General features: G+C 54.2%; 1 protein-coding gene across 5 annotated transcripts in view; it reads right to left on the reverse strand.

The window, feature by feature from the left end:
- FERMT2 (FERM domain containing kindlin 2) overlaps positions 1-6,777 on the reverse strand; it is a 56,321-nt gene extending 49,544 nt beyond the window's left edge. For 2 of the 5 annotated variants that reach the window (XM_071557231.1, XM_071557230.1), the window contains exons 1-2: positions 6,688-6,777; positions 5,455-5,617 (exon numbers count right to left, since the gene is read on the reverse strand). In XM_071557231.1, the coding sequence (XP_071413332.1) occupies positions 5,455-5,617; positions 6,688-6,753 (229 nt within the window). In that variant the 5' untranslated portion in view covers positions 6,754-6,777. Of the gene's footprint in view, positions 1-5,454; positions 5,815-6,687 lie in introns of those variants that run through there. The other 3 variants (XM_071557233.1, XM_071557232.1, XM_071557234.1) reach the window with 2 other exon arrangements.
- Between the last annotated feature and the right edge of the window lie 6,819 nt (positions 6,778-13,596).

A 13,596-nucleotide genomic window follows, 5' to 3' on the forward strand; every position in this document is an offset into this window, starting at 1 on the left:
CCCACCACCCGGCCACAGGGAACACAAACAGCTCCTGGAGGAGTGAAGGGCCCTCAGAGCCCTCTCATGAACCACATCCTTGAAAAGGAACACTGAGGAGTGACTGAGTGCTCATTCTGAAGGGAAATGTCCCTTTTGTCTCATCTGACAACTGGTGGACAGATGAGCACCTGCAGAGCTTGTTGTAGCAGCACCAACCAGGGAAACACCCCAACCACCAGCCTGGCACCAAGTACTGATGCTCAGTAAGAAATTTGGGACAGCATGGCTACAATCATGGAATTATGGAATGGTTTAGGTTGGAAAAGACCTTAAAGACCATCTCATTCCAACCCCTGCCATGGGCAGGGACACCTCCCACCAGCCCAGGTTGCTCCAAGCCCTGTCCAACCTGGCCTTGGGCACTCCCAGGGATGGGGCAGCCACAGCTTCTCTGCCCAACCTGTGCCAGGGCCTGCCCACATTCACAGCCAGGAATTTCTTCCCAATATCCCATCTAACCCTGCCCTCTGGCAGTGGGAAAACATTCTGTGTGCCCTGTCCCTCCATCCTTCCTGCCAAGTCCCCCTCCAGCTCTCCTGGAACCCCTTTAGGCACTGGAAGGGGCTCTCAGGTCTCCCCAGAGCCTTCTCTTCTCCAGGTGAGCACCCCCAGCTCTCCCAGCCTGGCTCAGGAATAGAGAAGTTCCCTTGGAGCATCTCCATGGCCTCCCCCGTACTTGCTCTATCAGGTCCATGTCCTTGCTGTGCTGAGGACTCTGGAGCTGGATGCAGCATTCCAGCGAAGTCCAAAGCACAAGGAGCAGGTCACCTGCAAGACAAGCCCTGCAGCCTCATCCTGCCTTGTGTTTACAACAGAAATGAGCTGGGACAAGGACTCTGCATTTCTCTCTCGTAGCCTTAAGCTGTTCCAAAGAGTTCATTCCAGTTTCAAGGCAAAGAATTTCCCCAGCAACTCTCAGGAGGGCTTGGAGTGTTTATAAGCACTGCAAAACCTCAAACACAAACCTGGGCAAATCAATGACGCTGCACTTTATTGGTGTTTTATTCATAACCCTCTCAAGGGTCCATTAAGGAAAGGAGACTTCACAGGGAGAAAAACACTAATATTTATAATTGATTCTGCCAGGAGCAGGGCTGAAATCCTTGGAAGATAACACGGCAAAGTCCATCTGCTGGTGAAAAGAGCCCCTGGGGTGAATTTCAGACACATTTGCAGACTAAAACTAGACAAAGAAAGAGCTTAAAGTGCTACAACCAAAACACTTTGCATGGGACAACTCCTGGGGCAGTCCTCAGGTGACATCCCACCCTCTCCCAAGTGATGGAAAAGAGATAGTGGAAGAGCTGCCAGAGGGAACAATGGAGGTTAAACCAGTTGCCCAAAGCCTTATCGGAGCTGTGATTCACAAAAACCCAAAGCCTCAGGAGATGTCATCACTGCCTGCCATTATCAGCCACTCACTTTCAGGGCAGAGGCTTTGCTTTCACATTTATCCATGTCACCCTCCTGCCCATCCCAGCTCAATAAAAAAGGGATGTCACCGCCACAGGGCAGCACCTCAAGGCATCCTTAACGCCTTTTGGTCCAGCAGGACTACTCGAATTCCAAGCCTAGCTGGGTTTTTTCCACCCACTTATCTTTTTGCCTCAGGTTCAAACCCCTAAAGGTGCTCGGTCCTCCCCCAGTGCTCCCAGTAAGCCTGAAGGACTGGAGCTGTCTGCCACCCATACACTGCCTGGAAAAGAATCCTGGAGAGAAATCCACATTTCCATCACAAAACTTCCATCCAGGGACCTTCTGAATCTGCTCAGTGCACATTTAGGTCATCTGTCTTAAGCTGCTCCTCTGCCAGACACCGTTTGTGCCCCCTGCCCTCTTTCTGTCAGCTACTCTTTTATTCCCACAGCCATCCAGAGCATCTCCCAAACAGAATGCCACAGAATTCCATATATCCCACAGAGCTCCTCCCAAAGTGCATTTGAAAACGGCAGGATTTTAATTTTTTTCTTCCATGTGTTTAAAACAGCCTTAAGTTGACAACAACAATAAGCTGTGTTCACTTCCTTCCTTCCTCTGCTCCCAGTGATTTTAAGCCTCAGTTTTTGTAAGTCAATGGTGGCAAAATTCCTAAAAAACCCTGGGTGAGTACCAGGAGCTTCCAGTACAGACCCAAACCCGTGTGGAGCAACGAAATGCTACTGCTCTTAAAACCTCAGCAGTTTTTTTCCCTATTTTTCAGGGATGACTTTGCCAAGAACTTGGCACGGCTCAATTAACGAAGTGGTTTAATCCAGCGGGTGATGAATAACAGTGGAGCCAACAGGTCATTGCAATTCACTTGAGTAACCAGAATCCCTATCTGCTGCTTGGGCTTTTTCCAATCCCTGCCTGCATTAGCGACAGATTTTAATTGCCTATTCCCAAACGCTCCGACCGCAGCCGCTCTGAGTCCCCGGGATTTATGGATACCTGTAGCCTTGCAATTAAAGAAGAGAGACTTTGCTGCATTCCTGTTTCATCCCAACTTTCTCCAAGGCAAAGGGACATTTGCTGCAATCTTGTTCTCCTACAGGCATCAGAAAATACTGACGTCAATCTGGATTTTTCCCTTTTCCGTGTAGATTTTTCCTTTTTCCAAGCTCTCCTCGCTGCTGGGAGGAGGGAAGACATTTTTCCCCTTGGTCACCAATGGTTGAAGGGTTTCTATGAGCATCCTACAACCAGAGAGTGGCTGATCTGCTGCAAATTCCCAGTGGTGTCCAAAACTTCAGTGAAACTCCAGGCAGGCTACAGAAATCTCCTTTCCCTGCCCTCCAGCAGCACAAAACCAACAGGATTTGTCCTAAAGATGGAGCAGACAAACCCCTGCCCAAGGCACAGACCTCCCTTCCCCTCCTCTCCCTGCAACGTTTAGTCCATAGGGGATCCCACAGGGAAACCCAGAACTGCAAAGCAGCTTTATTTTTAGGAAATTTCCTTAAAACTCACAGCAAAAATCTACACTGCAAGAGGTGAATAATTTTTTTAATGCCAGGAGTTGTTAAAATAAGGAAATTAACAGCAGCAAGGACAGAGGGACAACAGGAAAAACCAGGTTAAAGATGCAGGGGAAGGGATTCAACGTGGTAAAATGGCAAAATTAATTTCTCTGGAAACGAAGCAGCACAGAGGCTGAATGAAGGAGGGCATTGAGGAGCACAGGAGGACGAGGAATGAGTCCCATCCCACCCCACTCCGCTAAACCCGACCCTGGTAAACTGGCAGGAGCTCAAAGAAGAGCCATAAAAATAATGAGAGCGCTGGAGGAGCTGACACGCAGGAAGATTAAAAGGAACTAAACACGTATAGCTTGGCTGGGCAACAAAGGCCAAGGGGAAAGGGAAGGCAACAGCTGGAATATCCACGGCTCCTGAGCATCCCGGGGAGGGGAGTGTTGGGGCTCAGCCCCCCAGGGAGCACCATCCACGATCCGCCGGCGCTGCGGCCGCTGCATTCCTTCCCTCTAATACAATCCCTAATTTAACAAGTGCAGAGGATCCGGGCAAACATTTAGGGGGGGGATGCATTACATCAGGAGCTAATTTAGGTCCTCGCTGGGCTCTGGCCCTGTGCACATGCCTGGCTTTCCTTTCCCTCTTCTCGGCATCTCCCGACACCCTCCGTGGCTCCACACCGAGGGGAGCATCGCTTGTTCATTCATGGGAGGATTTTTTACCATTTCTAGAAAGCTGTTTGGTTTTTTTTTTTCCTCCCTGAGCACTCAACTCCAGCAGAACTTTCTGCAGCTCCAGCACAGAAGTGAAAAAAAAAAAAAAGGATAAAATCAAGTTATCGGAGAGTTCAACCCAACTCCAGCACGAGACGCTTTGATGAGAGCGCTCGCTTCCTTTCGGAACGAGCGTATTTATATCCGTCTCTTCCTTCCTGCAACTTCAGATAATTAATAAATCAAAACCTAAGCACGGGGAGAGGAGATGGGGGAAGGAGCCACAAGCGGAGCGGGACCTGCCGGCGCAGCTGACAGCTCCGCGACTCCCACGGCCGCAGGCACGCGCGGGGCTCGCAATTAATATTTTATTTGAGCAATTACAGCCCTCGGCCCGGGCTCCGCCGCTGAGTAAACACACCCGAGCCGTAAAGCGCCGATAAAGGGACAAGGGGGAGGCGTCTGGAGCTCCTGCTCCCGGGGAGATGCGCGCAAGGTTCGCATCCCGCGGGTCCAGCTGCGCGTTCCCACGCGCGTTCCCGCGCCCCGCACACGCGGGCTCTTTGTCCAGGTGTGCACCCAAAGCCACCGCACACCGCGCTGCCACCGCGGTCCCCTCGCCCATGTCACCTCACCCATCACCCCCCGGCCACAGCGGGCCTTTGGAAGCGCTTTCCTGGCATGGAACTCCGGGATTAAGTTTTGCTGTGAACTGAAGAGCATCCATAAACCCCCATCCCAAAACCGGAGCTGTTTCCCAACTGTGCAAAATCCTGGGTGTGAAGCAGCTGGTGGATGGGGCTGAGGCCCCGGGGTGTTAAAACTCTGGCTGGTTGTGGCTCCAGAAGTGAGGAGGAGCAGGGAAGAGAGAGAAACCTGGAAGGGAGCAGGGGAAGAGCCTGGAAGGGTGCAGGGGAGAGCCTGAACGGATGCAGGGGGAGAGCCTGGGAAGGTGCAGGGGGAGAGGGGGTGCTGGGGACTGCCATGGGGGGCTAGGGCAGGGTGTGGGCACCTGGGGTGGGCAGGGCGCTGGGAGAGGGTGCTGGGAGCTCAAAAACAGTACTGGGAGAGGGTGCTGGAGCACAGCACTGGGTTCTCAGGCCCTGTACTGGGACACAGGGTGCTAGGAGGTCAAGCAGGGCACTGGGTGCTCAGGCACTGAACCAGGGCAGGATACTGGGAGTTAAAGCACAGTACTGAGAGAGTGCTGAGTGTTAAAGCAGAGTATTGGAGCAGGTCGTGGGAGCTGGAGAACTGCACTGGTCAGGGTGCTGGGAGCAGGAGAACTGCACTGGAGCACTGGCTGGGAGCTGGAGAACTGCACTGGAGCACAGGTTGGCAGCTGGAGCACTGTACTGGGAGCTGTAAAACTGCACTGGAGCACTGACTGGGAGCTGTAGAACTGCACTGGAGCACTGGTTGGCAGCTAGAGCACTGCACTGGAGCACAGGCTGGGAGATGGCGAATTTCACTGGGAGCTGGAGAACTGCACTGGAGCACTGGTTGGCAGCTGGAGCACTACACTGAGAGCTGGAGAATTGCACTGAAACACTGGCAGGGCACTGGAGCACTGCACTGGGAGCTGGAGCACTGCACTGGAGAACTGTTTGGGAGTTGGGAGACCTGCACTGGGCAGGGTGCTGGGACTTAAAAGCATTGCACTGGAGCAGTGCACTGGGAGCTGGAGAACTGCACTGGAGCACTGCCGGGCAGCCGGGCAGGGCAGGGGGTCCCGGGGCACTCACCGAGCTTCTCGACGAGGCGCAGCATGACGCCGCCGATGTGGATCTCGCCGGTGACCCGCAGGGTGACGTCGCGGCCCAGGTCGGTGACATGGACGCTCAGCTCCCACGTCCCGTCGGCGTAGCAGCCGTCCGGCATGCGGATCCCGTCCAGCGCCATGGCCTCCTGCGCCGCCGGCCGCGCCCGGCACGGAGCGGAGCGGGATGAGCACCGAGCGGGACGGGCCCGGCGGTGCCCGGGGCAGGGCGGGGGGCGCGGAGGGGCGGATCGGACGGGGGTGCCGCGGTCCCGCCGCCCCAGCCGCTGCCTGCGGGGCCGCCACGGGAGGAGCCGGGCGGGCAGAGGGAGGAGGAGGGAGCGCAGGGGAGGGAGCAGCGGGAGGAGGAGGAGGAGGAGGAGGGGGATAATAATTAAAGGAAAAACGCGCCCCGCGCTGCCGGGCCCCTTGGCCTTTTATGGAAGCGAAGGACGGAGCAAGCGGGGGCCGCTCCAACATCCGGGAATCGCCGGGGGACGGCCCGGCTGGGATGGTCCCGGCTCGGCTGGGAGCATCCTGGCCCGGCTCTGCGCGGCCCGGCTCAGCTCGCCTGTATTCGGCTCGGCTCGGCCCGGTTCATCCCGGCCCGGTTCATCCCGGCTCGGATCTCTCCAACCCGGCTCATCCCGGCTCGGATCTCTCCGACCCGGCTCATCCCGGCTCAGTTCATCCCGGCCCGGCACAGCCCGGCTCATCCCGGCCCGGTTTATCCTAGCTGGGCACAGCCCGGCTCATCCTGGCCCGGTTCATCCCAGCCTGGCTCATCCTGGCCCGGTTCTTTCCAGCCCGACTCATCCTGGCCCGGTTCATCCCGGCCCGGCACAGCCCAGCTTAGCTTGGCTCGCCCTGGCTCATCCCAGCTGGGCTCATCCTGGCACGGCTCCTCCCGGCTTGGTTCTGCTGTCCTCATCCCAGCCCAGCACAACCCTGCCCAGCCTAGCTCGGCTCAGCTCAGCTCAGCTCATCCCAGCTGGGCTTATCCCAGCCTGGCTTGGCCTGGCACAGCTCATGGCCAGCAGTCCCAGGGCATGCAGAGTTTGGAACAGCCGGGAGAGCATCCCTTAGGGCCGGTGGAGTCTTGGTGTCCTGAAGACACGTGGGTTCCGTGGCAGCCGTGCCCACTCTGCACCCTTTAGGGTGTTTTTTACCAATGGCCCCAGACTCATTGGAAAATCCTTCCCGTTTGGCAAAGCCCTACCTTGGCATAGCAGTCTGTGCCCGCATCAAGGCCGGGCGACGGGCCGGCTCCCTCCATCCTCATCATCTGTGAATCTGAGAAATGGGAACTGACTTTAAATAAAAGAGTCTGAAGCGGCACAAATGGAGGAAAAAAAAATATTATCCGCTTCCTGTAGCTCTCCACCCAGCGATACACACACACCCCGCCAGCAACCGGGTTTCCTGAAAAACCGCCGTGCGGAAGGGGCTGCGGTTTGAGGTGGATGTGTCCCGAGTGATGGGAATTCACGTCCCGGCAAAGCCGTGCCCTCCCCAGCAGCCTCGGGGATGGCTCTGCCCTCCCCAGCAGCCTCAGGGATGGCTCTGCCAGCCCAGAGCTGCCTCCATGAGCGCCATTCCTGCATCCCATACCGCGAATGGCAATGGGAACTTTAGGACCACAGAATCATGGAATGGTTCAGGTTGGAAGGGACCTTGAAGAACATCCAGTTCCAAGTCCCTGCCATGGGCTGGGACACCTTCCACTGGACCAGGTTGCTTTGGTGCCATGGAGGTAACAAACCCCCTCTCAATGGGTACAGTTTTCCCATTTTTCACTTTGCTGTAATAAAGGAGATATTAATGAAGTGTTGTTCCTCTGCTTTATCATGTGCACTAACAAAACCTTTCCTGAGTTTCCTCCAGGCAGACTAAAACAGGTTTTATCCAAGGATTTGCTGCCAGAAGGAGATTGGGTGACGTTGCCCCGAGCAGTGGGAGGACACGCAGCAGATGACTTTCCCCCTCAAATCCTCCTGGGGCCTCAATCCCTGTCAGCGTAACCCCCATCCCATCCCATCACCCCAAAGTTGGGAGCGCGAGCGTAACTTAGAGGTGACTTTGGAGCGCGAGGGAAAGCCGGTCTGTAACAACAAAGCTTTCCCAGATGGTATCTCCGTGTTCCTCCAGCGCCAAACAATAGGGCAATAAATAGAAAGGGTTACTCTCAGCCCGGCGTGTTGGACGAGGTTCCCAGCTGATGCAATTGGATACGGCTCCGCGGAGCGAGTAACCTTTTAGTACAGCTGATTGCAGCCCTGAGCAGAGCCTGCCGGGTCCTTCTGCCCTTAAACACGCTCGTTTCTCTTTCCCTGAGGACGGGGAAGCCGCTCCCCCTGCCCCTTCCAGCCCTGGGGCTCCTTCCCTCGGCCGGTGGGTGTGTGGAGGGAGAGGCACCGCGATCTCCACCGCTCGGCCGAGAGGCAAAGCAAGGTCAAAAATGCACCGGCGAAGCTCTTGCGTCAGAGGCAGCCAAGCATCCCCAGGGCTCTTCCCACTGTTTGCTGCAAGTCCTCGCTCCCTACAGGCAGCAATAGCCAAATAAGGTGCCGAAATGCGCGGCCGCTTCCATCGGGACAGGGATGATACCCACCAGACCTGCCCGCGGCACTGCTCCCAGCCCGCCGCTCCTTCTGCCCCTGCTTCGTGGAAACCGGGATAATTTTCTCATGAAATGACTCGATGGGCATCCTTGGGAAATCAGTGGTGAAGCTGAGCGGTCTCTTCCCTGTCGTGGGTTTATTCAGTTAGTTTTGCCCCCATTTTTTGTGTGTGTTCGTGACCTTTATTTTGGTTTTTAACCTCTTATGGGCAGTTGTTGAAAGCAGCTGCTGTTCCTGCTGGTATTCCTGCTTGGCTGCTCCGGGCAAGCCGGTCAGACTGGCTCTTCCCAGGGTGACCAGCCATGGAACTCTGCCCTGTGCGTGTGGATGCCTTCGCTGGGTGATTGGAGATGGAAAAGCAGCAGGACCGAGCTCTCGGCTCTCCAGAGGCAGAGAAACTCCCCAAATCTCTGTGTAAACAAAAGCTGTGGTTCCTCAAATGCTTTGACCTGGTGGTGGGCACCCCATGCTTGGCCCCTGTCACCCTTCCACTTCACCTTGGTCTTGATATTCTGTATCCTTCCTTAATGATGAAGTGTCAGAAGAAAACTCCAAAAGGTGGAATGCAGTTGCTTGTTATTCCCTCTGGCCTATTTTGTGTCTCCAACACCTCCTAACCTGCTGCCAACTGGTACTGTTCCTCTTCACATGGGGTTTGCAAGATCTTTACTTCACAAAATTATGGAATCACAGAATGGTTTGGGTTGGAAGGGACCTTAAAGACCTTCTCATTCCAGCTCCTCTGTCTCTTCACCTCTCCCACCTCTAAGCGTCTGTTGGCCATAGCCAAGGTTCCCTTTTCACAAATGACCATTTCCCAGCAGAGACAAGGTCATGCTCCTGGCAAAGGAAACATGCTTGGTAACTCTGCTTCCTTGTTTATTCCCAGCCACATTCGTTCTTCCTTGCTTTTGTCATTTCGGAAACATCCACGTGACGTGGCTCTTATTTTTCTGGAGGTGTGTGCGGAGCAGTGACACCGTCACGCTGCGTGTTGTCCGTGTGCCATCACCTGGGCCATGTGTGGAGTTCAACCAGTATCCCTGTCATGAAAGGATGAATGAGATTTATGATGAGGATCTTGAAGAGGCACTCGAGATGGGGAGGTTTAGTCTCTCCTGTGGTTGTGATTGTGACCAGGTTGCTCCAAGCCCTGTCCAAACTGGCCTTGGACACTTCCAGGGATGGGGCAGCCACAGCTTCTCTGGGCACCCTGTGCCAGGGCCTGCCCACCCTCACAGCCAAGAATTCCGCCCCAATATCCCATCTAGCCCTGCCCTCTGGCAGTGGGAAGCCTGCCCTGTCACTCCATGCCCTTGTCCAAAGTGCTTCTCTTCTGATGACCAAAGATCTGTGGGATGAATTCAGGAACCAAGATTTAAGATTGTCACAACCATCCAGCCTGGTCCTTCATGCCAGAGGTTACAGAATCATAGATTAGAATCACAGAATGGTTTGGCTTCAAAGGGACCTTAAATATCATCCCATTCCATCCCCTGCCATGGGCAGGGACACCTTCCACTATCCCAGGTTGCTCCAAGCCCTGTTCAGTCTGGCTTTGCACTTCCAGGGGTGGAGAAGTCACAACTTCATCTGGCAGCACCTGGAATAAATCCCAGCCTGCAAGAGATGGTTATGCTCAGACAAGACACGCAAAGGCAGAGTGAGGAACCTCCTCCCTTGGTAAGTCAGGCCAAGGTTTCATTGCCCTACAGCTACAAAAATCTCACCTCATTTCCATGCTGCAGGTTCCTGACATGAGCCACGGTGCACCAGAGCCTGCCAGGCTTGTGCTGCAGGACAAACCAGCTGCAGGGCTCTTCTCTGTCCCCTCTTCACCTTCTTTCCAGGAATTAGGTTCAATTAAGCTCTTGAAGCCTCAGGCTGGGAGGTTTTTTCCTCAGCAATCAGCTCTTCATAACACACCAGTCCAGTGGCTCTCCTGGCTTGGCCTGTGTCAGGCATTAGTTTCCTGTTGACATTAATCCCTGTGCTGTGGTTTATCTTTTATCCTTTTTCTGTGTCCTTCTGATGTTTCCAGCTGCCAGGAGTGGCCTCCACCAAGAGTGATTCTTGCCTTGGCTTACAAAGAAGGCAACCAGCTCCAATTAATTCTCTGATCAGTTGTCCCCAGGGTCAGAAGGGTCCTTGAACTTTGTGTCCCTCTGAAAGGGCTGTTGAGTCCTTGAGAATCCTAAAACATCTTTTTTAGTCAGAGAGAGTTGTTACCTTGAATCCACGTGATGGAGAATTTGGATAAATCCCAGATGAATTCTCCTGGAAGTTGATTCATCCACAGGGTTGAAAATCCCCTTCCAGGTGCCTGAGTGTCTCCCAACAGCCATTCCCAGGACCACCCCCCATTGCTGATCTTCCCTTGCACCACCTGTGCCTGAGGGATGGGTTTGGTACCACTCATCATCCTCACCTGGGACTCTTAATGTCACCTCACAACTTCCAGCAGTAACTGCTGCACAGGGATGTAGGAACCCCTCTCAGCTGCTGCCATCCCCAGCCATCTTCCAAACACCTCCAGAACCCCCAGGGATGTTGGGCCATTGCCTCCATCAAACATCTCCCACATCCCCTCTTCTCCCTTAATATACAACATATTAAACCACTTTCTATTGTCCATCAGAATATTTGAGCCTTTGCCTCTCCCATTCTGGCTTTTCTCCACCTCCAGAAGGCCTCCTATTCATTTGCTTCCACAAATACAAAGTCCAGGCTGGAAGGCTGGATTTCTCCCATGGAGCAGGACCTCAAAGAAAACCCAAATGCCACGCAACACTCAATCACCATCCCTGGGGCTGGTGACTCTGGGGTGCCAGAAGAAACACCCAGTATCATTTATCCACTCTTAGTCAGCAAGAAGAAGCACCAAAAATCCAAAATAATTCATCTAGTGGATCTGACATTCATCTGCAGAGCTGGCCAGATAGTGGAAAACATCTATTTAGGAATGATTTACTGGGAAGCAGTGGGAGGGAAAAAATTCCCCAAATCACACCATTATTTATTCACAGCTTGTATTCAGGCCTGTTTCAGGCAGTCACTTGATGGGAGGGAATGCACCCTGTGCTGACACCCAACACCCTGCAGATCTCCCACGTCAGGAAGGAGGGGAGGAGGTCCCCAGCACCCTGTGGAGCCCTGTCCAGTGTGATTCCAAAGTGACAGCCCCACAGCCAGCACCACCAAGTGCTGCAGCATCCACCCCCGACCCCACCCCAGCCCTGGCACCGGCACATCCCTTATCTCTCCAGCCCCAGCTCTCCTTTCCCCAACGGTCCCAGCAAACTGGCTCTCAGCCAGGTTGTCCCTCTATCAGGGTGAGGTGAAGCTCATCAGTCAGGCTTTGTTAGGGAACAACACATCCCTGAGATGGGCTGGACCACTCTCACCCCTATGGATATTTTCTGGAGCACAGCAGAAAATCAGCAGATTGTGGAATGAAGAAGCAAATCCAGCCCTGGGGATGGGCTGTCCAGTGGTGCTCAAGGCACATGAGGATGGAGAGGGACTGAGAGGATTTTCCCAGTGTGGAACCCCCAGAAACACCAGCCTGGACCATCCATTTGCTCTGGATGATAGTGGGATGCTCCATGCTGGCTGCACCACCAACCCTGCTGCCAGGGTCCTCTCCCCACCCCACAGCCCCCAAAAACACTCTGAAGTGGGTTTATTCTTCATCCCCATGACCAGGGATGCAACAGCAGCAGCTCAGAGGGGGAGAGTGAGGAAACCCAGATGTGGAAAGCAGCTGGGACACACTTGTAGACCAATTATCTTCCAAAATCTCACACCTCCCCTCCACGTGCCATCCTGAGAAGGATCCACAGGCCTTGAGCTCTCCAGGGAGGAGGTCCAGTGCCCTCAGCCCCAGCCTGAAGGAAGGAGAGTCTGACAGCAGAAACACCACCCCTTCATTCCCATTGTCTGATCCCAGAAGCATCCAAAACCTTGGGAATAAAGGATTCCAAGCAAGCCATGCTGGTGCAGGGAGTTCTCCAAGGCTGCAAAGCCCCAGAGGCCAAACAAGTAGAGCAGCAGCCTCATAAATCACACCTGTCCTATAAATCACACCCTCCCGACAAATCCCACCCCTGCTGCAGAGGAGGAGGAGGAGGAGGAGGAGGGAGAAGAGGAGGAGGGCACCAAGGACGGCTCTGCTGGGCTTTGGCTGCCTTTGCTCATGCACTGCCAGAGAACAAAAAGCACCGAAGGAGAGTTTTTTATCAATTCTCACGTCACAGCTCGGCGAGAGCCAAGCGATAACGGGCACCTGAACAAAGCACCGACACCACGGGGGCACCTGTGGCACCTTGGGGTGTTTGGGGGCACAGCTCTGATGGAGCAGGGCACTTTCACCCTCTGGGAGTCCCCAAGACTTCCCCCAGACCCCAAGTCACACGTTCAGGGGGAGTGACTCTCCTACACCTTTGTGCATCCATAAGGCTCCCCAGACTGCTCTTCTGTCTTGTTTTTAACCAAAACCAAAGATATCTGCCCCTGGCAGGGTGTTGGAACTAGATGGTTTTAAGGTCTCTTCCAACCCAAACCATTCTAGGATTTTGGGATTCTTTATCCTGGCTCCTCTGACTGTGTTTGGGAGGTGTGTGAGCAGCCTCTGCAAGCACAGGTCACTCAAATTCCCTGGTAATATCCCAGTCCAAATGGCTACGGCCAAGGAAACTACAGTAGTTTTTTCTTCATTTTACTGATGGAGAAGCTCAGGCTGGACACACTGCAGGGTTTGGAATCACTGAGGATGCAGCTCCCTGCTGGAGCCAGGAGCACATTGCCAGGATGGCTGGTGTGGTTTGCTTTGTGGAAAAGCCCAACAGCCCCCGTGAGCAGGACTGGTTAAAAAATAACCCCAAATTGCTTCCTTTTCCAGGGAAATTAACACTGGGAAGCTGCAGGGAAGGAGGAGGGTTAGTGCCCTGATGGACACCAGGCTCAGATTTCCTGCTCACATCCATGTCTCTCTGTGTGGATTGCTGGAGTGTTCCAAGCTGAATAATGGGATTTGGGGAACATCAACCAGAAAAACCAAAGCATCTTTTGTAGGGGTTGATACCTTTTGTTTGCATCTCAGACTCCTGAGATGCCCCATGTGGCTGCAGCCCCTGAGCAGATTTGGGAGCCCGTGGTGCCAGGGGAAGCTGGAGATGGAGGATGCCCAGACAGCTGGAGGGTTTTGTGCTTTTTCAGCCTGTCTTCACCGGAAAGGTCGGATGCAGGCAGAGGGTAATGCAGTTAGTGCTGGGAAAATGGAGACAGAGCAGATCGGGTGGGTTAATAAGGTGGATGTTATTGAATCAGCCACGTGGGAGGAATTTCATCTCCAAGCAGAGCTGGGGGAGCAGTGGCAGCTCCTGTAGGAAGGAGGGGTGGGCACTCAGCTGGCCAGGAGTGGGCAACCACGCTGGGAACCCCCAAAACCCCTCTGAAGCTTGAAATTGAGGTGACTTGTGAGCTCCTGGAAGATACACAGTGGCTGC

The sequence above is a fragment of the Pithys albifrons genome, chromosome 6, assembly GCF_047495875.1.
Source record: "Pithys albifrons albifrons isolate INPA30051 chromosome 6, PitAlb_v1, whole genome shotgun sequence".
Taxonomy (NCBI): Eukaryota; Metazoa; Chordata; class Aves; order Passeriformes; family Thamnophilidae; genus Pithys; species Pithys albifrons.